Source organism: Limanda limanda, chromosome 23 (assembly GCF_963576545.1).
Source record: "Limanda limanda chromosome 23, fLimLim1.1, whole genome shotgun sequence".
NCBI classification, from domain to species: domain Eukaryota; kingdom Metazoa; phylum Chordata; class Actinopteri; order Pleuronectiformes; family Pleuronectidae; genus Limanda; species Limanda limanda.
Window position 1 is genome coordinate 516060 of NC_083658.1, and position 18941 is coordinate 535000.

Here is an 18941-nt window from a genome sequence, read left to right on the forward strand (position 1 = left end):
AGAGTCAGAGGACAGAGGTCAGAGGACAGAGGACAGAGGACAGAGGACAGAGGACAGAGGACAGAGGACAGAGGACAGAGGACAGAGGACAGAGGACAGAGGACAGAGTCAGAGGACAGAGGACAGAGTCATAGGACAGAGTCATAGGACAGAGGACAGAGGACAGAGGACAGAGGAGAGAGGAGAGAGGACAGAGGATAGAGGACAGAGGACAGACACAGAGTCAGAGGAGAGAGGACAGAGGAAAGAGGAAAGAGGACAGAGGAGAGAGGACAGATGACAGAGGACAGAGGATAGAGGACAGAGGACAGACACAGAGTCAGAGGAGAGAGGACAGAGGAAAGAGGAAAGAGGACAGAGGAGAGAGGACAGATGACAGAGGACAGAGGACAGAGGACAGAGGACAGAGACTTCCTGTGTCTCCAGCGACTAGTCCACTGGATCTTCTCTCTGGTTCAAACTGAATCTGAATCGGACTCGATACGAAGATTAAACGACTCGTTGGGACGAAGGTTTTCTGCTGAGTCATCGATCCGCTCGCTGCTCGGCTGCCCCCCCCCCCCCCCCACTGGACCAGGGCCGATCCATCCAGTCGCTCTCAGATCCGATAATCAGAAATCCAATCGCTGCTCTAAATGTTCATTGATCTCAGGAACGAGTCACATGATCGTCCTTTAGGGTTAAAACCAGAAGAAGAGTTTCTGATTTTATTCTGAAATATCGGAGCCTCTTTTCTCTGAGGTCATAAATTAATATTTGACTTCACAACGTCTGGAAAAAGTTATGAATAAATCTAAAATAGTTTGGTCAAGATTTAAGGTTTAAATCTTTTTTAAATTATTTTTTAATGTGCGTCTGTGCGTGTGTCTGCAGGGGGCGCTGTGCTCTTCACTCACGCTGACTCAGCAGTTTGTCTCTGAGCAGCTGTTTGCTTTTCTGAGTGAAAATCCAAGATGGCGGAGAGAAACAACATGGAGTCTAGCAGGTGAGGGCCATGTGAACGTGCCCCCGGTGGCGTGCTGCGCCCCCGGTGGCGTGCTGCGCCCCCGGTGGCGTGCTGCGCCCCCGGTGGCGTGCTGCGCCCCCGGTGGCGTGCTGCGCCCCCGGTGGCGACTCGGGGTCACAGCACGCCGCTGACGATCCAGGTTCTGAAACCTCAGATGTTTTTCATGGTTTGTTTCTGTAAACCAGTCGTTCAGACGCTCATAACCACGGCGTGCTGCAGCGATGATGATGATGCGAGCAGGTGAGCCGCCTCCATTAGAGGAAGCTCCATTTAGACCCCAGCTGCCCCCCCCCTCCTCCCCCCCCCCCCCAGCTCATAATGGATGATGGCAGCAAAGCTTTAATTAAATCATAGTCCAATCATAATCCATGTTGTTAATTAAACTGGATAATTTATAAGTACAAAAGAGCGTATTTATTAGCTGCTCTGCGGTTGTGGCCGAGCAGGAACGTGCACGGACACACACACACACACACACACTCACACACACACACCCCCACCCCCCCGCCTCACAACCTTTTACTATTGATGCCCCTGATGATTGATAATGAGACCGCGGCCGCTGCTCTATTTGTCTAATGGCCGTGCAATTAAATCCCTTGTAAATGACCCGCGCCTCATTTCATCTAATCTATGGAATTTTGATTGAATTTGTCGGCGCTAATTGAAAAATACTGCTCTTTAATGTCTGCATCGCAGGCGCAGATCAGGACGCCATTAATGAGATCGTGTCCCAGTGACCCTGGGGGGGGGGGGTTATCCATGCGTGCCCTTGACTCAGCCCAGGAGGAGAGGGGGGGTGGGTCCACAGGGAGATCCAGTGGGGTCAGAGGTCACGTCCCTGTCCCCGTGGATGATGTGCGGCGGCGGCGGCGGCGTGCACGAGGCCGCTCTGAATTGATGAGGACGCCATTAGAGGATCATTAACCAGGAGCGTGACGCCGGCGCAGGAGCAAATATTGTGATTTAAAGCTTCTTCGCTGGAGATGAATCGCAGGATAATCACAGACGACTTCAGACCTCATCATGAGTCACGTGACCACGAGCCGGGCCGGGCGCCGCCGCCGCAAATCAACAGGCCGCCATCACAGCTGCTCGTAAAACCGTTTCTTTACAGCTGCATTCATTACCAGTCGAGACAGAGCATCCAGGTTCAGCTCCACACAGCGTCCCACTGGGTCTGTGGTGAGAGGACAGTAGACTGTCACACTGAAAACTACAAATATACCTGTATATATACAGTATATATATATATATATATATATATATATATACTGTATATATATATATAACCCTAACCCATAACAGTCAAAGGAGACATAAATCTGAACCAGGAACCAGTCGACAGATTCAATAATCTGACAGAACCAGTTTGATAATGAAGGTTTAATCAGAACTGATCTGCACTCGTATCCATAGCAAAAGTTTCTGAGTCATTAATTAATCAATAATCAGTAATTACTAATAATTACACTGAGACTCGACCTGCTGGTTCAAGGTTCTGCAGCAGAACGTGGTCGATGACAGTAAAGCACAAAACACCAGTTCAACACTGAAGTTAAACACGCTAAGTTCAACACTGAAGTTAAACACGCTAAGTTAAACACGCTAAGTTAAACACGCTAAGTTAAACACGCTAAGTTAAACACGCTAAGTTAAACACGCTAAGTTAAACACGCTAAGTTAAACACGCTAAGTTAAACACGCTAAGTTAAACTAGCTGTTCATTAAGTAAAGTTGTTCATTAAGTGAAGTTGTTTAATCATAACTAAAGTTGTTTTCTTGTTCACAACCAACAAAAGTTTGATTGAAGCTCAGATAATAAGAAGCTGATCACTGTTAATAAACTGAGATTTACTGTAAATCAGCTGTTTTCTGAAGTTTCCTTTCATACGCAGAGGAAATACATTTCTTCTCATCTTGTTTGAATAATCATTTTAATCATTTTATCCTGTAACATAATAAAAGTTGAATAGATTTCACACATTGATGTAAATCAAAAGCAGCAGTTTTCACGTTCGACTGGTGAAGATTCTGAAAACTCATATTTACTTTGAGATTTATTTAAATGATTGATTCTCAAAATGAGGCAACTTCATTCATCAGAGAGGGAGAGAGAGAGAGAGAGAGAGAGAGAGAGAGAGACAGAGAGGGAGAGAGAGACAGAGAGAGAGAGAGACAGAGAGAGAGAGAGAGAGAGAGAGAGAGAGAGAGAGAGAGAGAGAGAGAGAGAGAGAGAGAGAGAGAGAGAGAGAGAGAGAGAGACAGCATTTCATCCTGGGGACAACGCACTGCTGGAAGAACAGGGTTTCTGTAGTATTGTAGTCAGAGTATTTTTGTAGTCAGAGTATTTCGGTAGTGAGAGTATTTTTTGTAGTATTGTAGTGAGAGTATCTTTGTAGTCAGAGTATTTTTGTAGTGAGAGTATTCTTGTGGGTCAGGGTACTAGAGGCGACCTATGACGTCATCCCCGTCCACCAATCGGGGCCGGAGCACGGCGAGGGGGCGTGGCTCTCCTGCAGCTCAGGCACAGGAGCGTAGTTCAAAACCAAACACATCTGGACGCGCGCAGAGACACACACACACACACACGGACACACACAGAGCGGACACACACACACGGCTCAGCGGGAGACGGAGGGACAAGTGTCCGCTGCTCAGACACCGGAGACCGGTCCAGTTGAAGAGGAGCCGCGGGACGCTGGGGTCTGCGGTGCGGTGCGTGTTGTTAAAGAAGAAGAAGAAGGTGAAGGAGGAGAAGGAGAAGAAGAAGTTCCTGTTCCTCGGACCCAATGGAATGTTTCACTTTAACCGGATTATTGCAGCTGTGAACTTCAGACCGAGGACCGGGTCTCTACCGGGTCTGCACCGGGTCTCCACCGGGTCTCAACCGGGTCTCCAGCGGGTCTCTACCGGGTCTCCACCGGGTCTCCACCGGGTCTCTACCGGGTCTCCACCGGGTCTCAAGTGGGTCTCTACCGGGTCTCCAGCGGGTCTCAAGTGGGTCTCTACCGGGTCTCCAGCGGGTCTCCACCGGGTCTCCACCGGGTCTCTAACGGGTCTCCACCGGGTCTCTACCGGGTCTCCAGCGGGTCTCCTGCGGGTCTCTACCGGGTCTCTACCGGGTCTCCACCGGATCTCCACCGGGTCTCCACCGGGTCTCTACCGGGTCTCCACCGGGTCTCTACCGGGTCTCTACCGGGTCTCCACCGGATCTCCACCGGGTCTCTACCGGGTCTCCAGCGGGTCTACAGCTGGTCTCTACCGGGTCTCTACCGGGTCTCCTGCGGGGCTCTACCGCGTCTCTACCGGGTCTCCAGCGGGTCTACAGCGGGTCTCTACCGGGTCTCCAGCGGGTCTACAGCGGGTCTCTACCGGGTCTCTACCGGGTCTCCACTCCCCGGTCCCCTCCCGGTGTCCTCCCGGTCCCCAGGGCCGGTCCTATGAGCTCCTCGTCCCGCTCCTCGTCCTTCATGGTGATGCCTCGGCCCCCCCCCGGTGGCTCCACGGCCTTCAGCATCGACTCTCTGATCGGGGTGCCCCCCCCCCAGCCGGGCCCGGGTCACTTCCTGTACACCGGGTACCCGATGTTCATGCCCTACCGGTCCGTGGTGCTGCAGCCGCCCCCGCCCCCCCCGGTCCCGGCCGGGCACCACCCGGGCTTCATGGCGCAGGGCCTGGCGCTGACCTCTGGCCTCATGGCGGCGCTGCCCGGAAGCTTCCCCCCCCCCCCGGCCCAGCAGCACCACGAGCCGGCCCGGAAGTTCGGTTCGCACGCGCTGCACCCGGTGTTCGACAAGGATCTGCGGCTCGAGGCGGAGGACGCGAGGAGCTTCCGGGACCCGGACCCGGGTCAGACCTCCACAGGTAGGCGGCTCCCGGACCCGGTCCGGCTGCAGTGAGACACCGCGACCGGTCAAACAACCGGAGACACGCCCATTTAAATCATCACAGAGCGCTGCTCCGTTAAATCTCATTTTTAAAAAATCAGTTTTTAATTTAGAAAAAAAATTCAGGTTTTTATTATTTAGAAGAAAATTAATAAATGATAAATTATTTGACTTATTTGATTTGAGCAGAAACTAATTTAAAACTAATTCTCACGCGAAGAAAGATTAAAAAAATGGTTCATCTTTTTATTTCTTATTGACAAATATTAGACAAACTTTAATTATGAGTTGACAATTTATTCGTTTTTAAAACAACTTCTAACAATTTTAAACGAGTGAATTTAAATATGTTCTGCTTCAGTTTGTTTAAATTTAAAAAACGATTTGATCTTGAACATAAATAAAATGAATCAAGTTTAAATCAGAGTTTCAGTTAAATGATAAAAATTGTATTTATTATAATTATTATATAATTTCAGTTATTTATTGACCTCGAACAGGTTGATGATAAATCACGAGGCGCGTGTCCGTGGATTTATTCGTTGTGACAGAGGCCGCGCGGGCACGCGCCTCGTGCGTAATTACGCGTGAAAAATAAAACTCCGTGGAAAGCGCGTGCGCGTGTCCGTGTGATCCAAACACACACACACACGCACGCGCACCTCTGGGTTCATGTTCCATCAGCACCAGTTTAATAACTCATCTCTTACACACACTTTATTATTTGTGTCTCTGGTTTAACTCACACAGTTGTGCATGTTGTGTAGTTGCTGTGTGTGTCTGTGTCCCAGGCTTGTTGTGTAGTTGATGTGTGTGTCTGTGTTTTGTTGTGTAGTTGCTGTGTGTGTCTGTGTCCCAGGCTTGTTGTGTAGTTGCTGTGTGTGTCTGTGTCCCAGGCTTGTTGTGTAGTTGCTGTGTGTGTCTGTGTCCCAGGCTTGTTGTGTAGTTGATGTGTGTGTCTGTGTCCCAGGCTTGTTGTGTATTTGATGTGTGTGTCTGTGTCCCAGGCAGAGGACTCAGCAGAGACGACTCGAAGGACGAGGACCGGAAGGACGAGAGCTTCTCCATGGACAGTGATCTGGACTACAGCTCGGACGAGAACGTGCCGTCGCTGGGACACAAGGAGGACGGGGACGCGCCCGGGGGTCTGGAGGACCACGGGCCCGGGTCCGGGTCCGGGTCCGGGGGGTCCGGGTCCTCCGGGGGGGCCTCCGGGGGGGGTAAGAACCGTCGCAGGAGGACGGCCTTCACCTCGGAGCAGCTGCTGGAGCTGGAGAAGGAGTTCCACTGTAAGAAGTACCTGTCGCTCACCGAGCGCTCGCAGATCGCGCATGCGCTGTCGCTCTCCGAGGTGCAGGTGAAGATCTGGTTCCAGAACCGGCGCGCCAAGTGGAAGCGGGTCAAGGCCGGGAACGTGAACAACAAGTCCGGGGAGCCGAACCGGAACCCGAAGATCGTGGTCCCGATCCCCGTGCACGTCAGCCGCTTCGCCATCCGGAGCCAGCACCAGCAGATGGAGCAGAACCGACCGTAGAAGAAGAAGAAGAAGAAGAAGAGGAAGAGCCCGTCCGGTGCTGACGCTTTTAATACCCCCCCCCCCCAGGACCGTGGCTTCAATTACACACGTGACGTCACGTTTTGTGACAGATCACATTAACGAAGCTGTAATTACATTTCTGACGATTTAATTATGGCTCAAATGTCACTGAGACATTTTGAAATTCAACCTTTTCCTGCCGCTGGAAACGGTGTTTAAATCCAACCCCCCCAGCGGGAATCGAACCTGTGGTCCGCACCCGCTCGGGCCTTTTCCTCCGCGTCATCACAAAATAATAACAAATATTAAAAGCGTCAGCACGAGACAGAGACTCTTGACCCGGAAGTGCAGAAAGACAAAGGTCATCATGAAAAACTTTGCGTGAAGAAGAAGAAGAGACACCCCCCCCCCCATGTAAATACGCGCGGGACCAAACTGACCACATGACGTCATTTGAGACGTTTTTATGAATCTGAAGATTTGAAACTTTCCTCAAACGGCTTCACTTTCATTTTGATTCTTTTCCTCCGGACAAAGTGACGCTGCTAATTTATTTATATGAAACTGTGTTGAAGTTATGAAACATTCCTGAAGATGAAGATGTGAATTAAAGTCTGAGCAGATGTGAACAGCTGCTTGTCCACTTTGTCCCCCCCCCACCTTCATAATAAATAGAACTTTACAAACCACAGATATTAATCATCTGCTGCTTTAGAACGAGTCAGGGTTTTATTTTGAAGGCCTGAATCTCTGAAAGGCCACAAACCTTCACATGTGAATTCATCTGAAAAATTTAAAATGTGATAGAAACTATTTGTTTTATTTAAATGTCTTTAATTTACATAAATAACCGGATGAAGATATTTGTTCTGGCTAAATCAGTTTATTTTACTTTGAGGTTTTTGTTTTAATTCTATTGAAACAAAGTAAATTAACTGTTAATTTAATTCATCTTATATTTATTACTGCAGAGAAAATAAGGATCAGACGCAGCGAATAAAAGGTTTAAAATCAAAGTGAAATAAATGTTTAAATACCTGGAAGCTGACGAACCAGGAGACTCACACACATCTTAGCAGCAGCATTCTCATTATTGATTATTAATTATTCTCATTATTAATTATTCTAATTAATTTAATTTTTTATTTTTCAAAAGAAGAAAAAGTGAAATATCCAAACAGAAGTTACCTTTCAGCTGCAGCCTGTGACGTCACGCCGTCCGCGGAACCTGTGGTCTATTTGGATCTGACGGACAGACACACAAACACACAACTGGTAAACACACAAATGTAAGAACACACACGGGAGAAACAAACATTAAACACACACACACACACACACACACACCTCCTCCAGTTCGTTAAAAAATCCTCCGGACAAAATAAAAACATTTTTTAAAAACGTTAGAATTAAAAACGTTCTCTCGGTAAAGGCTCAACGTGCGCGCGCATCCCGTCGCTGAATTGACTGTTAAACGTTCTTTTCATTAAATAGAAAGAAAAGCTGAATTATAATAATAATCACCATTTTAAAGTTAAGTTTTTATTAGATTAAAACAAACTATTTCACTAATTATAATAATGACACCGTGCTGCTTTGTGGGAAATATAGGAAACTATTATTTGTAGATCTCAGAATTTGATTTTGACAATTTACAAAACCAAGTCAAACAAAATGTGAATTAATAAAAAATGATCAGAGATAAACAGCTTTGATCTCTGGAGCCTGGTGATTTATTAATATAAATAAAGTGTTGGTGTGAGGTTCAGAGGAAACGGACTTACACTTCATTCTGTGACACGTGAGAATCTGTGTGATCATCTGATAAATGAGACCATGGGATCAGCTGAGGCTCTTCTTCTCCTCCTCTCCTCCTCCTCTTCCTCCTCCTCTTCCCTACATGAACAGAAAACCTCAGGGTCTTCCTCTTCTTCTTCTGTGGTGTCAGACACGTCAACAAAGAGGAAACCCGGTTCTGCAGTTTCTTTAAATCTGACCTGGAGGTCGAGTCATCACAACATCTCATCATCCTCACAAATCACAGAAACACACAAACACGTCAGAATCATTTCTCTCAATCAAACTGTTCAACTCACCTGAGGAGACAATTCTACTTTTGTTTCTTAAATCAAAAATAAAGATTTTGTTAATTCCGAATTATTTTTATCAAATCATAGAAACAAAAAAGCCCTGCAAGAGTAAAAAATGACAACTACATAAAATCATTGTATTATTGTAACACGTATAAACAAAGATAAATAAAAACGATTCCAGTCACTTTCTTCTTTCACCTCCTGAACGAAACAGAAACAACGTGAAATGAAGACAAACGTTCAGAAGAGAGAAAATCGTACGAAGCATTATTCTCGTCTTTATTGAAAAGAGACACATTACAGTAGAAGACTCTGTATTAGGTAAAGTTTCTCAACAACGGTACTGTACAGCCAACAAAAGTCAATAACAATAATAATAATTAGAATAACAATAATGTGTCTGGATGATAAAGGATTCTAGTAAAACATGGATGGACTCGAAGGGTCAGAGAGAAAAGTACAAAAACATAGGTTAGAGTGGGCGGAGTCTTCCTGGCTAGGTGCGTTTATAAATAATGTGGTGGGCAGCCCGGGCGTGGGGGGGGCTACAAGTACACATGAGGTAACACAACCAGACAAACCAGATGGTGACCGCACAAAGTCGTGTTGTCTTGGTTCGTAGTTTGAAGTCTACGTAGACGGGATCTATTTACACGTAGCTTCAGTCGTTCTAATCTAAAACTTCAATCTTATCCGAGCTAACAGCTAGCAAACATACTGCAACACGCTAATGACCATTAGCTTAGTTTAGCTAACACACGCTAGCTGCACCTGGAGCTTCACAGGAGGTTTTTAGTCTCAAAACATTTTTCAACTTTTCACGTTTGGTTTTAGTTTGAGGAAAACAAAGAGTTCGGTCACATGACTCGGGGAAAGTAAAGTTAAAGTGAGGTTTGGATTTCTAAGAGGTTCGTAAAAACACAAATCGGTTCAGAGAAAGTCGTAGTTTCTACCGAACTAATGTGTGAAAGCAAATAAACATGGAAAATTTCATGTAGTGAAGAAAATGCTGCAAGTGCATTAACACGCAGCCTGTTGCTAAACTAAGCTAACGGCGCTAACTGGCGATTGGATGTTTCAAGTCTTAAACGTTTTCAACTTTTGATGTTTTGTCTAGTTTTAGAAAAACAAACACAAAATGTTAAGTCCAGAGCGTCAAAATAAAAAAATCATTTATAAAGAAATCGTCAGAAGCTGCAGCCGCTTAAAAAACATCAAAATCAAAAAACAGGAAAGTGTCGTGGACAGAGATCGGGTTCGGACTGAATCAGAGTTAGTGCATTTCTGTCATAAATAAACGGAGGTCTTTGTCTTCGGTCCTTCTTGAAGACGGACGAGGGACATGTCGGACACAAACACACAAAATAAAACAGGAAGTTCAGCCCCTTAGTAAATAGGACGCCATCTTAGAGATGACCTGTGGGAAAAGGGGGCGTGGCACGTACGAGACGAAGCTGGGACACAAACGCAGGAGCGTAAATTAAAAAAGGCATAAAGAGGGAAATGCTAGTGTTTACGCTGACGACTGACTCTTGTTCACGCAGTGTTCATGTAAATATTGCAGCGAGGTCAGTGTTACGATGTGAATGTTGAATATTGCTTGGATACAAAGTCGGGTCGAGCCGCTGCTTCACGATAACGTTCGGGGACGAAACCGCAGCTGAGTTTAAAGATTGAAAGTAAAAGTCACATGACGTCGAGGAGCTTGTTTCCTGATCGTTAGCGTTCAGTCGACACGTTTTACATCCAGCTACCAAAAAAAAACTAAACAGTCACATCTACATCCATGTTTTTTTTTTTTCTTCTTTACAATTTTGTCTAAATGTGAAAACACCTGAAATTAACTTTCAACATTCACGATTCATTTGAGGTCTTTAAACCGGTGGCTCCTCCCCTTTTTGGCACCTTGATACGGAAACGTTTAGCGTCCTGACTTTAACTTATCGCGTTTGCGTTCTGGACTTTAAGTCGTGTTGTTGTGTAGTGTTTTTATTATTTGAACTTTCCTGAGCTTTTAAGGGACGTTCGTAGAGGAGATGGTTTTATTTCAGATTGAGCTTCGGCCCACCAGGGGGCGGTGTTCTCTGAAGGGACCACAGGTCGAGACGCTGGTTTCCTGCTCTGAACCCGAACACGCCACATTCAGTCAATGTTCCTTTTCTAACACGCTTAGCACACGTGTTCTCTAACTACATGACGAAACACAGGAGGTGACGAAGAAAAGAGGAAGAGGAAACTATTTACACCAGAGAAGAAGAATAAGGAGCCCTTCTTAGTGATTCGCTGAGCTGATCAGGCGTCTGATTGGACGACACAGACTGAGGGGGAAGCGGCTGTGATGTCAACAGTTACAACAGATAAATATTTATACACAGAAACAAAACATCGTGACGTCCATGTTTCAGCGTCGGATTCAGAAATAAAACACCTGAAAAAGAAGAAGCCGATCGTTTCCCTTTTGGCTTCTTCGTCTTTTACACTTTTTAAAACTCGCACGTGAATCCGGTTTAAAACAAACAAAAAGATTCGTCATCTTTTCGTCGAGTCCTTCAACAGAAAAGTAAACTGCAGAGATTTAGAAGAAAGATTTAAATAAAACGTGAATTTTGAGGAATTGTGAATTTGAGAAAGTAAAAAAAAGTTCATCGAATATTCTGCAAATCAAGTTGAGTTTCATGTGAGAATTCGTCTCAAAGTTTCACGAAGTTCTGAACTGAAAGACGTGTGGGGGGGTGGGGGGGTGGGGGGGGCAGTCTCTGGTCCCTGAGCTTCTGTTCTCTTTATACAGACAACAAAACGCCCCCGTTGCCATGGTGACGATCCGATGGAGAGAATATTCACACCCAGGGAAACGTCTTGGATCTAGAACACGTGACTACGACATGCGATCTATCACTTCTTCTTTTTAACGCTAACAACTGATCCGATATTTGTGTTTTTACTTTTAAAGTTTTACATCTAGATATTTTTCACATGAAATAAAAAAACACAAAGCGGCAGGAGGAGGCGGAGTCTGGGGGGGGGCGGGGATTTCTCCCACGATTTCTTGATATCGTCTTCACGTCACTGAAGATATGTTTTGGCGGGAAAGAGGGCGTGGATTCTGATTGGCTGTTGAGCCGGAGTCTTTCGAGGATTCTTGATTGACAGGAACTGGCCGTAGTGTGATGAGGAAGTCCGTGGCGCCCTGATTGGACGCCACAAGTCATGTGATTATTACCCAGAGTTCTGATCAACCAATGACGAGCCACCCGTGGACCACATTTCCCAGCATGCTTTGGGTGTCTTCTCCCAAACATGGCGTCACCTTCAAATCAGTCTGGACGAGCCGCCAGGTGGTCGTCAGGTGAGGTGGGCGGGGCTCCAGAGTCAGGTGGTGGTTCCCAAAATAAATTCTCCCAAGTGTGTGTGTGTGTGTTTCCACGTGTCCGAGCGCCGCCGTCAGATGAGGGCGGTGCTTCCGCTGCTGCTGCAGCTGTTGTTGCGGTTGGTGTTGCGGCGGGACAGGTTGGGCGTGGCCATGAGCGGGAAGCGCTCGTCAGGACATCCGTACTGAGCCAGCGTGTCCACGCACTCCTGGCTGTTGGCCTGCCGGGCGTACGCCATCGCACTGTTCCCGTGGGCGTCCCTCGCCATCAGGTCCACGCCGTACTGCAGACAGGGAGAGAGAGGGCGTCGGCTTCAGTACTGTAATCTATTACTGATTACACATTACTTTACATTACATCACACAGCACCAACCAACCCTCAGTGAACGAGGCGACGCCCAGCGGTCAAAGTAACAGAGTATTCTTCTGGGATTAGTAACTGAAGTTTAAATTGTAATCCCTTACACTACATTACTAAGAGTAATCTGTTACTGCTTCATTAGAATCAAACTTCCTGCTCAGATGTTTCACAATAAAAGCCCAGCGGCGTCTCTTACCCAGATGAGCAGCTGCGTGACGACCACGTTGCCCTTGCGCCCGGCGAGGTGCAGCGCGCTGCGGCCGTCGCCCTCGCCACACGTCTCGTTGACCTGCTGCCGGGACCCGTGAGCGAGCAGCAGCACCACGCCGCGCAGGTCCTCCTCCGCCGTGGCCCTCAGCAGCTGCTGGCCCAGCGACAGCTCGGCGCCCGGCAGCGACGCCAGGAACAGACGCTGCTCGTACTTCGCCCGGATCCAACGCTCCCGCTCCTCCCTGCAAGACCACACAGAGGGCAGAGGTCACCACACGGACAGGAAGTGGACGGCTTCACAATAAAACACGCTGACGTCCAGAGGTCACGTGACCTGAGGAGACGCAGCCGCTCGACTTCAGATCATCAGAAGAAGAATTTCAGTTGATATTGAAACTAAAGAAGTGAAACGTTGAGTTTCAGCTTCGGTTTCTCAGAGCGTTGGCGTCCAACATGGCGTCCGGTGAACTCCTCCCCTTCTGTCAGCGAGACCCCCCCCCCCCGGTGCAGAATGAGACACCGTGTGACAGAGTGATGAACTGTGTGTCTCTAATCTCAGCTCAGCCCCCCCCACGTGTAAACAGCAGCTCATTCAGAGAGCAGGGATTAGAGAGAGGGGGGGGGGGGGGCGGGCGACCCAGGGGAGAGATATTGAGCTGTTTCCCCCCCCCCCCCCAACAAAACACAAGAGAGGATTCACTCACACACACACACACACACACACACACACACACACACACACACACACTGTGGGAAAAGACCACGACACACAGACAACCTGCAGAATCTCATTAACTCTCTTCCTGGAGACCTGTGTGTGTGTCTGTGTGTGTGTGTGTCTGTGTGTGTGTGTGTCTGTGTGTGTGTCTGTGTGTGTCTGTGTGTTTGGGGTGGGGGGGGGGCAGTGGCTAGCATCACGGAATGTCCCGGGGCTTCTCCTTCCTGCCCCGACCCAGAGAGAGAGCACGGAGGCCGGGCACCAGACTACGGCCGACAGCCCCCGGACAAAGCCTGGAGGTGTCGCTCAGTGTGTGTCTGTGGGTGAGAGTGTGTGTGTGTGTGTGTGTGTGTGTCTGTGTGTGTGTGTGTGTGTGCACTCAGCGGGGTTCTGTCCTCCAGAGGACGGAGAGGAAATGTGAGGCCACTGGACCCAGGACACACATTCCTTCTCTCACCACTGGAGTTGCTAAGAGGCTGAGTGTGTGTTAGTTTGTTGTCTGTGTGTCTCTGGTTGTGTGTGTGTGTACATCTACTGTGTGTGTGTGTGTGTGTGTTGCAGTAAACAGTGACTCTCTGTCATCATGAACTAACGAGTCCTGATATCACAGCTCTGGACACTGGAGAGGCTAATTGCACTAATTAACGGCACTGTGTGTTTGTGTGTCTGTGAGGCAGTATGTGTTAACATGTGTCTACTGAATGCACACACTCATATTTAGTGTGTGTGTCGCTTTTCACATCCCATTAGACCAAGTGCTGCGCTTTAGCACTGAGGCATGCTGGGTAGATAATTAAACATGAGTCCTGGTGAGATAGAAACACACAAACAGACACACAAACAGACACACACACACACACTGAGCCCAGAGGATTTTAATGTGTCACTTAAATTAGAAGAAACAATTTACAACAAACACAGGAACAAAGATTCTACTGATTTCAATCTAACCTGAGTGAATATTCAGGGATTTGATGATTCTATGATTTCTAGAGTTTTGAATTTGACTCTTTACAGATTCGTTTGATTCTTTTGATTCTTCTGATTCTTCTGATTCTATTGATTCTTCTGATTCTTCTGATTCTTCTGATTCTTCTGATTCTTCTGATTATTTTGATTTTTCTGATTGTTTTGAATCTTCTGATTCTTTGACTCTTTTGATTCTTCTGATTCTTCTGATTCTATTGATTCTTTTGATTCTTCTGATTCTTTTGATTCTTTTGATTCTTCTGACTCTTTTGATTTTTCTGATTCTTCTGATTCTTTTGATTCTTCTGATTCTTCTGATTCTTTTGATTTTTCTGATTCTTTTGATTCTTCTGATTCTTTGACTCTTTTGATTCTTCTGATTCTTTTGATTTTTCTGATTCTATTGATTCTTCTGATTCTTTGAATCTTTTGATTCTTCTGATTCTTTTGATTCTTCTGATTCTAATCATCACCAGTTGATTTCTCTGATGTGTTGATTTGACCTTTGACCTTTGACAGCTCCATCAGCTGCTGTTGTTGGTCCCTGTTGGAAACGTTGGGGCGTAATGTGATTTTGTTTGGGGAACCACACTGGGCTTCTCTGATTTCCTGCCTGTTGTTTGGCCTCATTGTGAGAGTGTGTGTGTGTGTGTGTGTGTGTGTGTATGTGTGTGTGTGTGTGGACGTTCCCCCTCAGCGGCTGCTTTGTGTGCGCATGTTTACACACACACCGAGTTTCCTGTCCGTCCAAAGGCTGAGGGTGTGTGTGTGTGTGTGTGTCCGCACCGACTGACTGACCTGGACGTCCCACCAGCTGCTGCCTCTGATCACTGTGTGTGTCTGTGTGTGTGTGTGTGTGTGTGTGTGTCAGGTCATCTGTCCACCACCACAGAGTGTGGACATGGAGCTGAACACAACACAACACACACACACACACACCCTGATCATCACACCAGGCTCATTAGCATAACAACCTGAAGACTCTCGTTTCACTTTTTCATTTTCAAACTTTTAATCTGTTTTTGCTTTTTATTATTTTCATGAGCTTCGACAGACACGCGTGGGCCGAGAGAAACAGGAAGTAGGAATATACACTGTTTATTTAGAGGAAGTCTCAGAAGTTTACCTGGATTCCTTTCAAAATAAAATCATTTGAGTGTTGTTGAGAATAATTCAGACTAAAAAGAGGATTTTCTATCTGAGCCTCGAGCGGAGACGAGCCAACACACGGCTGAGAAAGTCATTAATTACAGCCTCTTTGTGTGTGTGTGTGTGTGTGAGTGTGTGTGTGTGTGTGTGAGTGTGTGAGAGTGTGTGTGAGAGAGGGAGGTAATGAGCGGTAGGAAACAGGGTTCAGAGTGACACGGTGTCAGTGGCTCCTCTTCTGGCCTAATTAGCCCTCTAATGAATAGATTAATAGATAGATGGAGGATAAGAGCAGCAGCAGCTAACTGCCGAGCTGGTGATGAATCACCGTCACACGCCGCTTCCACCGCGGCGAGGAGGGAAGTCCGCCGTGACTTCACCACAATCACCTTCTTCTTTTATTTCACAGTCCCACAGACAAAAGGAAAGAAGAGGAGAAGAGGCTGAAATCAATTAGCTGTGTGAGCGGGTCGTTAGCTGCCCTCGGATGAGCACAGATAATTACAGGGAGGGTGAGGAGGAGGAGGGTGAGGAAGAGGGTGAGGAAGAGATGGAGACGGAGGGGTTAAATGAAAGGAGGGAGAGACAACGCAAATGAGAGGAGGAGGAAGAGTGAGAGAAAAGGTGGAGGAGGAATGGACCAAACCTCTGGACTGAGACGCAACGCAAGGCCGCACAGATACAAAGAGGGAGGTTCAGAGAGAGAGAAGGAGGAGGAGGAGGAGGAGGAGGAGGAGGAGGAGGAGGAGGAGGAGGAGGAGGAGGAGGAGGAGGAGGAGGAGGAGGAGGAAGAGGAGGAGGAGGAAGAGGAGGAGGAAGAGGAGGAGGAAGAGGAGGAGGAAGAGGAGGAGGAGGAGGAGGAGGAGGAGGAGGAGGAGGAGGAGGAGGAGGAGGAGGAGGAGGAGGAGGAGGAGGAGGAGGAGGAGGAGGAGGAGGAGGAAGAGGAGGAGGAAGAGGAGGAGGAAGAGGAGGAAGAGGAAGAGGAAGAGGAGGAGGAGGAGGAGGAGGAGGAGGAGGAGGAGGAGGAAGAGGAGCAGGAGCAGGAGGAGGAGGAGGAGGAGGAGGTGAAGAAAGAGGGACGACATCTCCTCTAATGTAAAACCTTTAAAGCATCTTGACCACCCAGCTCCGTATCAGAGTGCGGACATGTTGTGTAGTTTGTGTAGTTTGTGTAGTTTGTGTAGTTTGTGTTTCTGGAGATCCAGTTCACAACAGGAACAGGAAGTGGCGTCGGGGAAAATCAAACTTGACAGGAAGTCGTCCGCTCCTCTTTCCACTGGAACCCGTACGTTTGTTTTATTTGATTCATAATTAAAAACCAGATCCTGAACCTTCAGACCCGGGTTCCTCATCCTGACTCAGATCCACCTCCGGATCCCTCTGAAGGCTCCTGGTCCCTGAGGATCTCCCCTGAAGCTTCAGCTCCAGTGAGACGTTGAACATCAGAAACCTGCCGGACGCCGCTCGCCGTGAACCCATTCCATCCAAACACGTTACCCACAACGCCACGCCACGCCGCCCGGCCGGCCACTAACTCCTCCTCTTTACTCGGTGAGCAATCTGCCGACTGAGCCAATTAGCCAAAGGGTGGGTGGGGGGGTTGGGGGGGGGTTGGCAGATTCATTCCTGCTCCCGGAGCCGCCGGCGAGCAGGAGCGGAGGCACGCATGTGGAGAGCGTTATTTATTTCTTCATTATTAAAATAAGGGGGGGTGTGGGGGGGGTTAATCTGATGACTCAGGCATAAAGAACAAAGTGCTTTTAGTTTCTGCTCTTACTCCTCATTAGCATAACCTCCGCCGCCATGACACAGAATGAATGGCCCTGTGATTGGCTCGTGTCAGCCGGCTTAATGTCAACAGTGAATCGGAGGCGAGCGGGGGGGTGGGGGGGTGTGGGGGGTAGAGGGGGGGGGCAGTCATGTACGGAATCATGTCTATTAGGACTAATTTAATCAAGCCTCCCTTTTACAGATGAATTAGAATGTAGGGGCCAATTATTTTACAACGTTTGCACTGGCACTGCCTGTCAGGAGAGTGTGTGTCCCTGTGTGTGTGTGTGTCCCTGTGTGTGTGTGTGTCCCTGTGTGTGTGTCCTGTGTGTGTGTCACTGTGTGTGTGTGTGTGTTGTTGAACACGCAGCCCGTGGGGCCGACTCGTATCAGCAGGGCTGCAGATAATGGCGAAGAGATGATGGCGAGCGGATCAGCTAGTTAACTGATGCAGAGGAAACAGACACACACACACACACACTGACACACACACACACACACACACACACACAAGGACACACACACACAGACAGACAGACACACACACACAGACAGACAGACACACACACACACAGACACACACACACACACACACACACACACACACACACACACACACACACACACACACACGGACACACACACAGACACACACACACACTGTGCAGGAGTCGGATATCGTAGGAAATTCGTTATTTATAAAAACACATGATTCTAATTTTCCTAAAAACGTTCTTTTCATTAAAAGACGTTAAACCTGATTATTCAATATTATATATATTATAAAAATAATATACAATATTGAATCATATCAATATTATATATGTAATATATTTGTTTCTGTGTCTCCATCACACTTTGAGGATCATTTAATATCTGAGTTTTGAACACATGATGCATTTAAAACCTTTATCACTATTTTTTTATCAATCTTTACTTTTTAATCCTTACTCACTTGTTTAAAATATGTCCCGAGTGAGGTCAATGATCCACCGTTAACAAATCAACAGGTTAATAAAGATAAAAAATAATAAATAAATCATAAATAAATTTAAACATAAACTGATCAGTGAACAATTGAAATCTCCAGTGAAACCGATGTTTGTCTATTCAAATAAAATCTGGAGCAGAGATTTAGTTTCATCACGGAAACGTAAACCGAGAGAAAACAAACACACGTCTGAGACCACGTCACACACACCTACACAGACACACACACACACAGACACACACACACACACACACACACACACACACACACACACACACAGACACACACACAGACACACACACACACACACACACACACACACACACACACAGTTTATTAACGATGAACGAGACTTTAAATCGTCCGTTAACGATGTTTCCTCTGATGTGACACGTGTCCGATCTGTGTGTGTGTGTCTGTGTGTGTGTGTGTGTGTGTGTGTGTGTGTGTGTCTGTGTGTGTGTGTGTGTGTCTGTGTGTGTGTGTGTGTGTGTTTGTGATCAGTTTTTATGGGGTACGAGGCCGGGCTGCCCCCCTCCTCCCCCACCATTCCCTCTGACCCTGGGGGGCAATTACCTTGTGATGTGGGCCTCCTGCCCGCCCCCCCCTCGCCCCCCCCCTGCTCCCCTGAGCCCAATCCCGCCGCCGCCGTGCCGGGCGCTCGCCGCTCGCCGCACCTGCCCCCGCCCAGATTAAAAGCCCCTGGTCTAATTTTAAATCTGTTAGCGCTGCCTCTTCTTCGGGGAACAAGACGAATCTGTTCCCACAAAGCGCCGTTACGCTGTCGCTCGCCGGCGCCCGGCTGCTGAGTGATGACTGGCCGAGCATTCGTCATGTGGGGGGGGGCGGTAAGTGCGCCGCTCGTTTCTCTGCTGTCTGATG

At 47.6% G+C, this 18941-nt stretch overlaps 2 protein-coding genes across 2 annotated transcripts in view; one reads left to right on the plus strand and one right to left on the minus strand.

Annotated features, from left to right (window-relative positions):
- Positions 1 to 953: 953 nt before the first annotated feature.
- LOC132996955 (homeobox protein GBX-2-like) lies at positions 954 to 6430 on the plus strand. The gene is made up of 5 exons (XM_061067326.1): positions 954 to 985; positions 3448 to 3543; positions 3832 to 4395; positions 4440 to 4873; positions 5904 to 6430. Exons 1-5 carry the CDS (start codon positions 954 to 956, stop codon positions 6428 to 6430), a joined length of 1653 nt encoding a protein of 550 aa, XP_060923309.1.
- A 4848-nt stretch (positions 6431 to 11278) lies between these two features.
- agap1 (ArfGAP with GTPase domain, ankyrin repeat and PH domain 1) overlaps positions 11279 to 18941 on the minus strand; it is a 101776-nt gene continuing 94113 nt past the window's right edge. The window contains exons 18-19 of the mRNA XM_061066905.1: positions 12452 to 12707; positions 11279 to 12177 (exon numbers count right to left, since the gene is read on the minus strand). Coding sequence (XP_060922888.1) covers positions 11968 to 12177; positions 12452 to 12707 — 466 coding nt within the window. The 3' untranslated portion in view covers positions 11279 to 11967. The remainder of the gene's footprint in view (positions 12178 to 12451; positions 12708 to 18941) is intronic.